The sequence below is a fragment of the Mobula hypostoma genome, chromosome 3, assembly GCF_963921235.1.
Source record: "Mobula hypostoma chromosome 3, sMobHyp1.1, whole genome shotgun sequence".
NCBI classification, from domain to species: domain Eukaryota; kingdom Metazoa; phylum Chordata; class Chondrichthyes; order Myliobatiformes; family Myliobatidae; genus Mobula; species Mobula hypostoma.
In genome coordinates this window covers 81,606,795-81,622,148 of record NC_086099.1, presented here as the reverse complement: position 1 = coordinate 81,622,148, position 15,354 = coordinate 81,606,795, and the positions used below count along the sequence as shown (strand labels likewise).

At 45.8% G+C, this 15,354-nt stretch overlaps 1 protein-coding gene across 1 annotated transcript in view; it reads right to left on the bottom strand.

The window, feature by feature from the left end:
- The window catches only part of lgi2a (leucine-rich repeat LGI family, member 2a), a 72,042-nt gene that overhangs the window by 3,734 nt on the left and 52,954 nt on the right, over positions 1-15,354 (bottom strand). The window contains exon 7 of the mRNA XM_063042160.1: positions 13,060-13,224. Within this exon, the coding sequence (XP_062898230.1) occupies positions 13,060-13,224 (165 nt within the window). The remainder of the gene's footprint in view (positions 1-13,059; positions 13,225-15,354) is intronic.

Below are 15,354 nucleotides of genomic sequence, written 5' to 3'. Positions count from 1 at the left end.
GTAAATGTTAGAAACTGGAGAAGGTCAATAGGACCGTTAGGAGAACAAAGTGGGGTAAATGCTTGATGGTCAGTGCAGAGCCAGTGGGCCGAAGAGCCTCACTTATGTATCGTTCTGTATTACTAGAACTTGAATATGGCTTGGGGGTCATACTTTTGCTAGCAACTTGGAAGATGAATGGTACTATAAAAATTCAAGTTTGTGTTCTTGCAATGGAATCACCACAGGGAATATATGTTCTACCCTGATTACTGCAAAGAAACCTTTCATAATCCTAAAAACCACAATAAAATACTCTTAACAGACTCTACTGCAGTAAAAATAAATCCAATATCTTTTTTTCTTCTCCTCATACCTAGTTCCTCATCCCTGTTATTAGTCTAGTGAATCTATGTTAACAACCTCTATGATTTTTAGATTGTTTTCATAATTGAATACCAAAACCAAACGCATTATTTAACTGTAGACCTAGTGGTTAGTTGTAAAAGCTTATAAAGTCTTCTTTACTTTAGTGCTTCATGTCCCTTTTAGGAAACTGAATATCTATTTGACATTAATTGGGTACACTTAACAGTATCTAAATTTTAAAGAAAGTATGGATTTAAAATTAGAGTCATAGAGAAGTGCAGCACAGAAACAGGCCCTTTGGTCCATCTAGTCCATGCCAAAACCATTTAAACTGCCTAATCCCAATGACCTGCACTCAGACCATAGCCCTCCAAATCTCTGCTATCCATGTGCCTATCCAAACTTCTTTTAAATGTTGAAATCAAGCTCATGTGCACCACTTGTTCTGGCAGTTCATTCCACACTCTCACAACCCTCTGAGTGAAGAAGTTTCCCCTCATGTTCCTCTTAAACTTCTCAATTTTCACCCTTAACCCATGACTTCTGGTTGTAGTCCCACCCAACCTCAGTGGAAATAGCCTGCTTGCATTTACCCTATCTATGCCCCTCAAAAATTTTATATACCTCAATGAACTGTCCTCTCAATCTTCTACATTCTGTACTGTATTCTAACCTATTCAATCTTTCCTTAAACTCAGGTCCTCCAGACCCAGCAACAACCCTGTAAGTTTTCTCTGCACTCTTTCAACCTTGTTTACATCTTTCCTGTAAGTAGGAGACCAAAATTGCACACAACACTCCAAATTAGGCCTCACCAATGTCTTATATGTATAGCTTAAACATAACATCCATATTTCTGTACTCAATATGTTGATTTATGAAGGCCAATGTACCAAGAGCTTTCTTTACGACCCTATCTACATGTGGCACCACTTTCAATGAATTATGTACCTGTATTTCCAGATCCCTTTGTTCTACCACACACCTCACCGCCCTACCATTCACTGTGTAAGATCCATACTGGTTGGGCCTACCAAAGTGCAAAACTTTGCACTTGTCTGCATTAAATTCCATCTGCCATTTTTCAGCCCATTTTTCCAGCTGTTGCAGATCCTTTTGCAAGCCATGATAGCCTTCCTCACTATCCACTGCACCCCCAATCTTTGTGAAATCCACAAAATTGCTGATCCAGTTAACTACATTATCATCTAAATCATTGATATAGATGACAAACAACAAAGGACCCAACACCGATTGCTGCCGCACAGCACTAGTCACAGGCCTCCAGTCAGAGAGGCAACCATCTACTACCACTCTAGCCTCTCCCTCAAAGCCAATATTAAATCCAATTTACTACCCTATCTTTAATGCCAAGCGACTGAACCTTCTTAACCAGCCTCCTATGTGGGACCTTATCAAATGCCTTACTAAAGTACCATGTAGGAAACATCCATTGCCTTGCCTTCATCCACTTTCCTTGTAACCTCCTCCAAAAACGCTATAAGATTGGTTAGACCTGACCTACCATGCATGAAGTCATGCTGACTATCCTTAATTAGCCCATGTCCATCCAATTACTTGTATATCTGGTTCCTTGGAATACCTTCCACTAACTTTCCGACAACTGATGTCAGATTCACCAGCCTATAATTTCTTATTGGGACTCTCATTGCTCTCTCATTGGGACTTGGCTGGCTTTTCCTTCCTAACTCTGAAATGATACGCGATTTCAGAAAAATAAGATCTTAAAAAGAAAGAGCAGCCTCATCAAACAAACAAAAGCCTCTTAATATTATAGGTACCTACTGTACATCTCAATATGCAAGAAAGTTAACTGGTAGCAATTTTATTCATTGAGATTTCTAACTCCACAAAGCGAATAAGGCTACTTTTAACAGAAAGAAATGTCAAATATTTCTGCCGTTATCGAATCCTGTGTATCAGGAAGCCAACAGGATGGTTTTTAGATTCAATGTGTCACATGACTTCAGATAAGAGCGTTCCAATGACTCCTATGGTCTCTGATGACTTCCTCTATTGCCAATATAATTAATTTCTTCCTTCTACACTCGTTGTAATATGTGTCCATGGAAATAATTATGAAGCAATGCAGACAAGTTTTTATGACAGATGATTGTTCTAAAATTACATGAATTTTGTATAGAAAAGGGCAAAGGGTACTGGATGGGGGTTGTACAGGAACCTTGGCAAGTTACGTTCAATGGAGCTTCATGATTTGCGGTCTTGCCTAAAGTGATAGACAAGCTTGGCCCATTCATTTTTCCTCTTTTGTGTGTTCTCAAATTACAAGTGATTTATTGTTTTCAGAGCAGGCTGGTAGTCGGTTTATAGTGTCTCGTCATTGGGATTTTGTAACTAGTTGCTAAGTAGTGCAGAAACTAACAAACTCGTGTAACACAAAAATGTAGTTCCCCATAGTATTGTGGCGACCCATTTTCTAGCACCCACGAACTGGCTCACGAAACAGCGCGCGCAGGCAGAGGGCCGGCCCCAAAAAGGGCGCCAGGCCATCTTCACCAGCAGGGGGAAAATCCCGCGCACGGAAAGGGTCTGGGAATATGCATTCCCCACAGCAGTCCCGCCCCAGAGAGGGCGGGAACGGGAAGGCTTTAAAGCAGGCTGCGAAGTTTGAATAAATCTCTTCATCGCAACTCCAACTCACCGACTCCGTGTGGTTATTCTAGCGCTGTGTGTAGCACACCGATACATTTGGTAACCCCGACGGCCCAAATGATATTTGGGCCAGAGATGACCGACGCCGCATCTGTTCACGCAGTTTCGTTACAACGGCCAAGCTTTTGGCCGCTGAGACTCCGTCTGTGGTTCGAACAAGCAGAAGCACAATTCCACATTCGGCAGATAACCTCGGAGTCCACTCGCTACTACTACGTGCTGAGCTCACTCGACCAGGAGACTGCTGCACAAGTTGAGAAGTTTATACAGTCGCCCCTGGAGAACGGCAAATACACAGCATTCAAAGCCCTGCTCATAAGGACTTTTGGACTCGCACGGCGCGAATGAGCACGCCGCTTAATGCACCTGGATGGTTTGGGAGACAGGCCGCCGTCGGCATTAATGAACGAAATGCTGGCCCTGGCTGAAGGACACAAACCCTGCCTCATGTTTGAGCAGGCGTTCCTAGAGCAACTGCCCGAGGACATACGCCTGCTGCTGTCCGACACAGATTTCAGCGACCCCCGGGAGGTGGCAGCCCGAGCAGATGTGCTGTGGAATGCCAGGAAAGAGAGAGGGGCATCCGTCGCACAGATCACCAAGCTGCGCGCCCAACGACAGACCAGACCAGGCCCGGCAGCAGAGCCCAATGGACAGTGGTGCTTCTACCACCAGCGGTGGGGCACAGAGGCCCGCTGCTGTAGATCACCCTGCAAATTCCCGGGAAACGCCAAGGCCCAGCCGCTGCCGATCTCTACGGCGGCTGGCCATCAGGACAGCCTCCTGTAAGTCTGGGACAAGCAGTCGGGACGCTGATTTTTGGTCGACACCGGAGCGGAGATCAGCGTTTTACCTCCAACGAGTTACGACACCCACAACAGAGAACCCGGACCCACCCTGAGGGCCGCAAATGGCAGCACAATACGAACCTATGGCACCCGCACGGTGCGGCTACAGTTCAGCTCCAGCCGGTTCACGTGGGACTTCACACTGGCCGCCGTGACCCAACCACTCCTGGGGGCGGATTTTCTGTGAGCCCACAGCCTGCTGGTCAACCTGCAAGGGAAGCGATTAGTCCACGCCAAGACTTTTCAAACGTTCTCCCTGGGTGAAGCACAGTTGCCAGCCCCACACCTGGACTCCATCACGCTGTCCGACGATGAATTCACCAGCGTCCTGGCGGATTTCCCATCAGTACTGACACCGCAGTTCACGGCAGCCATGCCAGACACAGAGTACAGCACCACATCCCGACCCAGGGACCACCCCTCCACGCCCATGCTCGAAGGCTTCCCCCGGACAAGCTCCAACTGGCGAAGGAGGAGTTCAAGAAGATGGAGGAATTGGGGATCATACGACGGTCCGACAGCCCATGGGCCTCCCCGCTGCACATGGTGCCCAAGGCAACCGGGGGCTGGAGACCATGCGGTGACTACCGCAGACTGAACGAGGCTACAACGCCAGACCGCTACCCTGTGCCACACATTCAAGACTTCGCAGCAAACCTACATCGCGCAAGGATCTTTTCCAAGGTAGACCTCGTCCGGGGATACCATCAAATCCCGGTACATCCGGATGACATCCCTAAAACAGCACTCATCACCCCCTTTGGACTTTTCGAATTCCTCCGAATGCCGTTCGGTCTAAAGAATGCCGCACAGACGTTCCAGCGGCTAATGGACGCGGTGGGACGTGACCTGGACTTTGCATTCATCTATTTGGACGACATCCTCATAGCCAGCAATAGTCGTCAAGAGCAGGGGTCCCCAACCTTTTTTGCACTGCGGACCGGTTTAATATTGACAGTATTCTCGTGGACCAGCCGACCCGGGGGGGGGGGGTGGGGGTAGGGTTGCCAACGAACAAGAGTAGCAGTCCAACGTTGTTTACCCAAAAGACTACAATAACCATGAAGCCTTGCGCGGGCACCAATGTGCATGTGCGTCGTGACCTGCTGATCCCCCACCCCAAAGCAAATCCTTTTTGGCGATTCTGTTCGTGGGGGTGGGTGTTAATCACTACCGGAATATAGGTGATAAGTGGGTAATACACTCGATTTTGTTTCTAAAAGGGTTTATCTAACGAATTTAATATTAAACACACAGCACATATTTTCCTCGCATGGATATAATGATAAATCAATTATCAGGGGAGCTTGAAGTGTTGAACGAACTTCCAGTAGAAGTGGCAGAAGCAAGTTCGATATGATCATTTAAAGAAAAATTGGATAGGTATATGGACAGGAAAGGAATGGAGGGTTATGGGCTGAGTGCAGGTCGGTGGGACTAGAAGGGCCGAGATGGCCTGTTTACGTGCTGTAATTGTTATATGGTTATATAGGTCACTTATAAGTCAATAGCATCATAACATTTTAAGTAATATTTGGATTTTAAACACACAGCACATATTTTCCCCGTATGAATATATAAAATCATTGCAACACACCAATATCGCTGAATCAGTGGGAGCCCTGGGCTTGTTTCCCTGCAACAACACCGTCCTATCGAGGGGTGATGGGAGTCAACGATACTCGAAGGGGATTCCTGATGTCCAGTCTATTCCGCAGTTTAGTTTTCGTTGCATTCATTGCAGAAAACTCCACTTCGCAGAAAAATGTTGGAAATGAAAGCAACGTTTTCAGTGCTTTCATGACTATCTCAGGATATTCAGCCTTGACTTTGATCCAAAATGCTGACAGAGATGTTATGTCAAACATACTTTTCAGCCCGTCGTCATTTGCAAGCTCGAGGAGTTGATCGCCTTCCCGCCCTGACACGGAAGATGCGCGGGTCATGACCTCGCATGCGTAATGGCTGATCAGTGGCTGTGACAGGGAATGAGGAAAGGTGCAGCTGACCAAATCATATCGCTTCCTCGCAGCCCAGTGGCGCATGCTCTGTGGCCCGGTACCGGTCCGCGGCCTGGTGGTTGGGGACGGCTGGTCAAGAGCATCTGTCCCACCTCCGCCAGCTCTACCCCCGCCTGAGTGAATTCGGCCTTACAATCAACCCAGCCAAATGCCAGTTCAGACTCGACACCATCGACTTCCTGGGCCACAGGATTACCAAAGACGGGGCAACCCCTCTGCCAGCCAAGGTAGACACGGTCCGCCGCTCCCCCCGACCCAACACAATCAAAGGCCTGCAGGAATTCGTGGGTATGGTGAATTTCTACCACCATGCGCCCCCTGTTCACTCTGATGTCGGGTAAGGGCAAGGACATTACCTGGGACGAAGAGGCCGCAACCGCTTTCGTTAAAACCAAACAAGCCTTGGCAAATGCCGCGATGCCAGTGCACCCCAGAACGGACGTTCCTACTGCCCTCACGGTGGACGCATCCAATACAGCGGTCAGTGGAGTGCTGGAACAACTCATTGAGGGTCGTTGGCAACCCCTGGCGTTCTTCTGCAAACACCTACGACCACCTGAACTCAAATACAGTGTTTTCGACCGGGAGCTATTGGCACTATACCTGGCAATCCAACATTTCAGGTACTGCTTAGAAGGTAGGCCCTTCACCGCGTTTACAGACCACAAACCGCTTACCTTTGCGTTCATGAAGGTGTCCGACCCCTGGTTGTCCCGCCAGCAGCGACATCTGTCCTACGTCTCCGAGTACACGACGAACATCCGGCATGTCTCGGGAAAGGGCAACATCGTGGCGGACGTACTTTCCAGACCGACCATACAGGCCCTGTCCCAGGGGGTGGACTATGCAGCGCTGGCAGAGGCACAGCAGACAGACGCTGAGATCCCCAGTTACAGGACTGCAGTCTCCGGTTTGCAGCTCCAAGACCTCCCCGTAGGCCCAGGTGAGAGAACCCTACTATGTGACGTAGCTACCGGCCAACCCCGCCCCGTCGTCCCAGCAGCCTGGCGCCGGCAGGTTTTCAACTCCATTCACAACTTAGCGCACCCCTCCATCAGGACAACCGTCCGGCTGGTTGCCAACAGGTTCGTGTGGCATGGGCTGTGTAAACAGGTCAGTGAATGGGCCAAAACGTGCATGCAGTGCCAAACGGCCAAGGTGCAGCGGCACACCAAGGCTCCACCGCAGCGGTTCGAACCCACCCGCCGGAGGTTCGATCACATTCATGTGGATATCGTGGGGCCCCTGCCAGTGTCACGAGGAGCGCGGTACCTCCTAACTATGATAGACCGGTTCACCAGATGGCCAGAGGCAGTCCTGTTCACCGACACCACCTCCGAATCCTGGCCCGAGCACTGATCGCAACCTTGGTAGCCCGCTTCGGGGTACCGGCCCACATTACCTCCAACAGGGGCGCCCAGTTCACCTCCAGCCTGTGGTCGGCTATGGCCAACCTTTTAGGATCTCAGCTACACCACACAACTGCCTACCACCCACAGTCGAGCGGACTAGTGGAGCGTTTCCACCGTCACCTGAAGTCGGCTCTCATGGCCTGCCTGGAAGGGCCTAACTGGGTGGACGAGCTTCCCTGGGTCCTGCTCGGAATACGCACGGTGCCCAAAGAGGATCTACACACCTTGTCGGCCGAGTTGGTGTATGGCACACCCTGGTCGTCCCAGGAGAGTTCATACCAGCCCCAAGGGGGCAAGAGGAAGAACCTACAGCAGTCCTGGACAGAATACGGGAGAGGCTCGGTAATCTGGCCCCATACCCACTTCACAGCACGGACAGAGCCCGACCTGCGTACCCAAAGACCTGCAGAACTGTAAGTTTCTTTTTGTACGACGGGGCGGACACCGGGCACCGCTACAGCGGCCCTACGAGGGGCCGTTTAAGGTGATCAGGAACAACAGATCCATGTTCGTGCTGGACACTGGGGGGAGAGAGAAGGTTTTCACGGTGGACCGACTCAAATCAGCCCATGTGGACTTGGCACAGCCGGTCCAGGCTCAGGCACTGCGGCGCAGGGGCAGACCTCCCAAACAGAGGCCGATCCAGACTGTGGACATTGGCGGAGGTATCGCCGGTTCTGGGGGGGGGGGGTTATGTGGCGACCCACTTTCTGGCACCCACGAACCGGCTCACAACAGCGCGCGCAGGCAGAGGGCCAGCCCCAAAAAGGGCGCCAGGCTATCTTCACCAGCAGGGGAAAATCCCACGCGCGGAAAGGGTCTGGGAATATGCATTCCCCACAGCAGTCCCACCCAGGGAGGGCGGGAACGGGAAGGCTTTAAAGCAGGCCGCGAAGTTTGAATAAATCTCTTTATCGCAACTCCAACTCACCGACTCCGTGTGGTTATTCTAGCGCTGTGTGTAGCACACCGCTACAGTATTTGCATTCAGTATACTGAAATTTGAAGCTGAAATGCTTTGAACACACCCAGTGCAAAGCAGAATGTAGCTTACAATTTTATGGTCATGAAATATTTTTTATCTTGGAGCAAACAGAATGGAAGATTACACATGTCAACAGAGAAAAGAAAAAGTGATCATCAGCTTCAAAAAAAATTAGACACAGCTCTCAGAAGGCAATAGTATTTATAAAAGGTCAAGTATACGAACGAAACTTATTCAGACATGCTTTCTACATGAACAGTGTTTGGACCCAGGAATTCAAATAGTGGAATGCAGAACAAGAGAGCATGCAAAACTGGATCTGCAATTAGTGAATGAGGCAGGGTAGGCGACAGAAGTTTGTGTTGGGGATCACTTTGCATCAAGTGACCACAATGCCATTAGTTTCAAAGTAAATATGCAAAGAGATAGGTCTGGTTCTCTGGTTGAGATTCTGAATTGAAGAAAGGCCATTTTTGATGGTATCAGAAATGATCTGGCAAGTTCGGATTGAGACAGGCTGTTTTCTGGCAAAGGTGTACTTGGTAAGTGGGAGGCCTTCAAAAATGGAATTTTGAGAGTACAAAGCTTGTATGTGCACGTCAGAATAAAAGGTAAAGATAACAATTGTAGGGAACCTTAGTTTTCAAGAGATATTGAGGCCCTGGTTCAGAGAAAAAAGGAGCATAGCAAGTATTGGCAGGTAGGAACAAATGAGGTGCTTATGGAGTACAAGAAATGCAAGAGAACACTTTAGAAAGAAATCAGGAAGGCTAAAAGAAGGCATGAAATTGCTCTAGCAGACGAGGAGTTGATGGAGAATCCTAGGGGATTCTACAAGTATGTTAAGAGCAAAAGGATTGCTGGGGACAAAATTGGTCCTCTGGAAGACCAGAATGTTCATCCATCCGTGGAGCCAAAACAGATGGGAGAGATCTTAAATGCATTCTTTGCATCTGTACTTACTCAGGAGACCGATGTGGAAAGTGGCATCAACTTCATTGATCCTGTACAGATTACAGAGGAGGAAGTGTTTGCTTCCCTGAGATGAATCAGGGTGAATAAATCCCCAGGGCCTGACAAGGTGTTCCCTCGGACCCTACGTGAGATGAGTGCAGAAATTGCTGGGGCCCTAGCAGAGTTATTTAAAACATCTTTAGAGACAGAAGAGGTACCAGATGATTGGACAATGCCAAACGTTTGTTCCACTTTTTAAAAATACTGTAAACATAAACCATCAAATTATGAGTCTGACATCATTTGTGGTAAAGTTATTGGAAGGTATTCTAAGGGACTACATATATAGGTATATATAGACAAAGGATAGCCAGCATGGCTTCAAGCATGGTAGGTCATGTCTAACCAATCTTATCAAGTTTTTGGAGAAAGTTACCAGGAAAGTGGATGAAGGCAAGGCAGTGGATGTTGTCTGCATGGACTTTAGTGAGGCACTTGACAAGGTCCCGCAGGGAAGTTGGTCAAGGAGGTTCAGTTGCTTGGCATTAAAGATGAGATAGTAAATTGGATTTAATATTGGCTTTGTGGGAGAAGCCAGAGAGCAGTAGTAGATGGTTGCCTCCCTAACTGGAGGCCTGTGACTAATAGTTGGCAGCAGGGAATGGTACTAGTTCATTTGTTGTTTGTTATCCGTATCAGTGATCTGGACAATAATGTGGTTAACTGGATCAGCAAATTCGCGGATGACACCAAGATTGCGGGTGTAGTGAACAATGAGAAAGGCTATATTAGCTTGCAGAGGGATCTGCATCAGCTGAAAAAATGGGCTGAAAAATGGCAGATGGAATTTAATGCAGACATGTGCGAGGTTTTGCACTTTGATAGGGCCAACCAGTATAGGTCTTACACAGTGAAAGGTAGGGCACTGGGGTGTGTGTAGAACAAACAGATCTGGGAATACAGGTACATAATTCAATGAAGGTGGTGTCACAGGCAGATAGGGTCGTAAAGAAAGCTTTTGGTACATTGGCCTTCATAAACTAATGTACTGAGTACAGAAGATGGGATGTTATGTTGAAAAGAACATAGAACATAGAAATTTACAGCACATTACAGGCCCTTCGGCTCACAATGTTTTGTCAACCATGTAACCTACTCTCGAAATTGTCTAGAATTTCCCTATCACATAGCCCTCTATTTTGCTAAGCTCCATGTACATACCTAAAAGACCCTATTGGATCCGCTTCTACCAGCACCGCCGTCAGTGCATCCCACGCACCCACCACTCTGTGAAAAACGTACCCCTGACATCCCCTCGGTACCCATTTCCAAACACTTTAAAACTATGCCCCCTCATGTTAGCCATTTCAGTCCTGGGAAAAAGCCTCTGGCTATCCACACAATCAATGCCTTTCATCATCTTGTACACCTCTATCAGGTCACCTCTCATCCTCCATCGCTCCAAGGAGAAAAGGCCGAGTTCACTCAACCTATAGTCATAAGGTACACACTCCAATCCAGGCAATATCCTTGTAAATCTCCTCTGCACTCTCTCTATAGTATCCACATCCTTCCTGTGAGGTGACCAGAACTGAACACAGTACTCCAAGTGGGGTCTGTAACATTACCTCACGGCTCTTGAACTCAATCCCATGGCTGATGAAGGCCAACACACGATACACCTTCTTAACAACACTGTCAACCTGTGCAGCAGCTTTGAACGTCCTATCGACACAGACCCCAAGACCTCCCAGATTCTCCACCCTGCTAGGAGTTGAAGTTGTATGAGACGTTGCTGAGGCATAATTTGAAGTATTCTGTGCAGTTTCGGTCACCTACTTACAGGAAAGATGCAAGCACGTTTGAAAGAGTGCAGAGAAAATTTACAAGGATCTTGCTAGGTCTGGATGACCTGAGTTATAAGGAAAGATTGAGTAGATTAGGACTGTATTCTTTAGAATGTAGAGGATTGAAAGGAGATTTGATAGCGGTATGTACAAATATAAGAGGTATAGATAGGGTAAATGCAAGCAGGCTTTTTCCACTGAGGTTGGATGGGCCAACAACAAGAGGTCATGGTTTAAGAGTGAAAGGTGAGAAGTTTAAGGGGAACATGAGGGGAAACTTTTTCACTCAGAGGGGCGTGAGAGTGTGGAATGAGCTGCCAGCACAAGTGGCCCATGCGAACTCGATTTCAAAGTTTCCGAGAAGTTTGGATAGGTACATGGATAGTAGGGATAGGGAAGGCTATGGTCCTGGTGCAGGTCGTTGGAAGTAGGCAGTTGAAATGGTTTCTGCATGGATTAGATGGGCCAAAGGGCCTGTTTCTGTGCTGTACTTCTCTGTGACTCTTCCTGAATAGACAGTGTAGCAACGTTAAAACTGTAAGAGTTACCTTGAGGTCTTGTCCATTTTAAAGGTATGACCTTATTACTTTTAGAATCCATTTCCCCTCTGTCGCCAACTGCATTGGGAAGCTGGATGACCATTGTGAAATTTGAGTGGTGCGTCAGGGTTATGGAGAAGAGTGAGAGGGAGCTTTGCAATAAAAAGATTAATAAAGAAAGAGAGGGAGCTTTGCATTCAGAAACAGAGAACATCGATGTAAGTGGCTTGAAAAATTGGGAGAGGAGAGGGCATAAATGCTGTAGGTAAAGTGATGAAAGAACGAGGGAGGTGTTTGCTAGGTAGCTGGAGCGATTGGGAAAAGGTAGGGCAACATTGCTGAGGGTCCATGGATGGTACTGGGGACACTGGATTTCATGTGCAATGATTGCTGGGTCGATTAAGACAGTGGCTAGGTGGGCCATTTCAGGTCCAGCTATAGTAGTGGGAGAACCAAACATGTTATGTTCGTCAGCCATCCAGTGTTGGAACACAGGCATGCAGCTTTGTGAAAATACTAAATGGAATGACTCAAGCCCAACCATACACCATCCCTGTATTATCAATGATGTGTTTCATACTCTTCGTGTCTGTTCAATCATTAAAAGTAGCCCGATTACATTATACATTTACTCTCAAAATTTTAAGATTTAGAAAAACTGTAAATTTGCAGTAACTCTTAAATGGCTCCTACGTGGTGTTGTGATAGCAAAGTCGGAGAAGGAATGTGATAGTGAGGTAGTAAATTCCGCTGCATCAATATTAGAATCACAACCTTGACCTTTATAATAGGCAGCCAACCATCAATAGATTTATTGCACAGATTTGCATTGTTATAACACTGAATTTTATTTTTATAAACCTACATGAATTTATGATCCAGAACTAGCACATAATCAAACACATAAATTGAAATGAGATACCATTGGTATTATTTTTCCCCAGACTCTCCTCGGAGTAGAAATTCAATCTCCATTATGTTCCAGTGGACCCCTTTTATTTAATTCAACTCATAATTCTTTTCCTCGCAACTCCAGACAGCAAACGTCAGAAGACTCTCCATGCTGGGCAAACCCGACCATCTCTTAAGTGAAAATTTATAAATGGAGATTTTCTAACTGGACGCTAGAAATCAAGACCAGAGATTTTGCCTTCCGCAGCTTGTACAACAAACATTAAATGTGTTGCTGTTATTAATTCTTAAGTCAGCACAGTGGGGATCAATCCTGAGACTATCAACTGGACCATGAATTTCCTTCCTTCCCTGGCTTCCACTGTCTGCATGGTTGAGTATCTGAAAATTGCATAAATTGCATGCAAAGTGTTGGATAATGGGATATTCACCTTTCAAAAGCAAATGATTAGATAATGTACAAGTACACATAGTAAACATTAGTAAGATTTGTACATACCAGTAATATTGTCATAACTTCTAAAACTCCTCTCAATATGGTCCCATTCTAACACGCTGCAGTTTCCGACATTTGGTTGTGCAATTGCGACGTAAACATCATTCTTGAAAGAGAACGTGTTCACAGATACAGATTCATATGGTAAAATCTGGTGCAGTACAAATTCTGCAAATAAAAACAGCATCTTTCAGACTCAAGCATTGGTGTAAAAACGGAAAATCAAAACATTCAATTAACTGCTTAGCTTTTAGGCAACTAATCACAAAATTTTTAGGTAAAACAAAGATTTTTTAGTTGATTTCTGAGTAAGAATTGTAAATCAATGTCATAGTGATATTAAACAGCGAGTTTGAACATTTGAACACCGATAGTTTTACTCACCCTGACAAAGAGCAAAAATAATATTTGCCCTTTACTTACCTCCTGCACAATTAAAATTACGAAGAAAGTTCATTTCAGCAATAACAATATATTTAATTTTTTTAGTAACATGTTTTACTGAGAAAGGAGGTAATTACAGTATCCACGTTGTTGCTAAAGACAATGAAGCACAATAAAAATATTTTGCAGAGCATCTAATTGCTACATTTTATAAATTTTAATATTTACTTAATTTTACCATTTATCGATGATCCCTTGGAGTAGCAGATCTTCTGCAGAACGACAGTGCCGTGCCAGATCGAGGGGGTGGACGTGAACAATTAGTGGGTGTGCATCACAAGTGTCTATAAAGATCACCACTGCCATCAAACTTATTGTCTCTACTTCCTTGCAGTGTGCTATCCAATATATATCATTGTCCCAGCTGTTCAGTAAAATAAGTGCAGAAGGTAGATGGATGGTTTGCCAGAACTGAGAGTGAAGAAAACTTGGCCATGATGACCATTCCCAGAAGGATTGCACAAATGGGGCATTTTAAACACCTGTACTGCAGTCAGAACCTCCCATAAACTGGAGAGAATGTTTATTCCCCCACGTACAGCTGAAATACATATAGACATGCACCAGGTTCCCTTAGAGCATTTATACTGTAAAGGTCCAACATTTCAGGCATTTTCATTCTGGGAAACAGACCAATGTTCTGATTCCTTGGAGAGTGGTGATATTATCCTCAAACCCGCCTCGGACTGTCCATGAGGAACCTTGCTCAGAAGGCCTATGAGCATCACATCAGAAGTGCCAAATGGTAAGCCACTACTGTACAGTGGTGATCTCAATCTGGCTGGAGGTTCTGTTTAGTAAAGTGGTAAACATGTTTATTATAGTGACATGTTGTGAGGTACAGTGAAAATCTTGTCTTGCATACTGCCCATACAGTCGATTCATTACAAGGGTGCTTTGTGGTAGTACCAGATAAACATTAGTAAACTGTTACAGTTACCGAGAAAGTGAAGTGCAAGCAGTTAATAAGGTACAACATCATAATGAGGTAGATTGTGAGATCAAGAGTCCATCTTAACACATCAAAGGACTGTTTAGTAGTCTTATAGAAGCTGGCCTTGAGCCTGGTGGTACGTGTTTTCAGGCTTTTGTATCTTCTGCCCGATGAGAGTGAGGAAAGGGAGAATGTCTGGGTTAGCTGTGGGTCTTTGATTATACTAATTGCTTTATCAAGGCATCCAGAAGTGTTGACAGAGCCCAGGAAGGGGAGGCTGATTTCTGTGATGTGCTGAGCTGTACCCACAACTCTCCGCAGTTCAGTATGGTCATGGGCAGAGAAGTTGCCATACCAAATCACAACGCATCCAGATAGGGTGCTTTCTATCATGCAGCAATAAAAATTGGTGACAATCAAAGATGATAAATCAAACATCTTTATCCTTTTGGGAAGTAGAGGCATCAATGTGGTTGGACCAGGATAGGCTTCATTCCTAGAAACTCTCAACCCTCTCAACCTCAGCACCTTTGAAGGCAATGACCAGCTCTTTCATTTTGCTGACGCTGAGGGAAAGGTTCTTGACATGACATAATATCAAGGGGTTCATAATGTACAACACTCTGAAGGGCTCATGAGAGGATTGTGGACAGGACAGGCCAGCATTTAAAGAAATAACATAATATTTTTCTTTAAGGCACAAAAACTGAACAGAAGATGTGATCCTTTTATGGCTGACAAGAGAAATTAAATTTAGTGTTAAATCAAGGGAAAAGGCTTACAAAAGCTGTCAGAAAATTTGCACCAGTTGTTAGGATTCTGAGCATTTTAGAACCCAATGAACAGAACCAATAAACTGACAGACAGAACATGAAAGATAACTGGCAAGAAAAATAAAAAGACTAAAATCTTTCACAGAA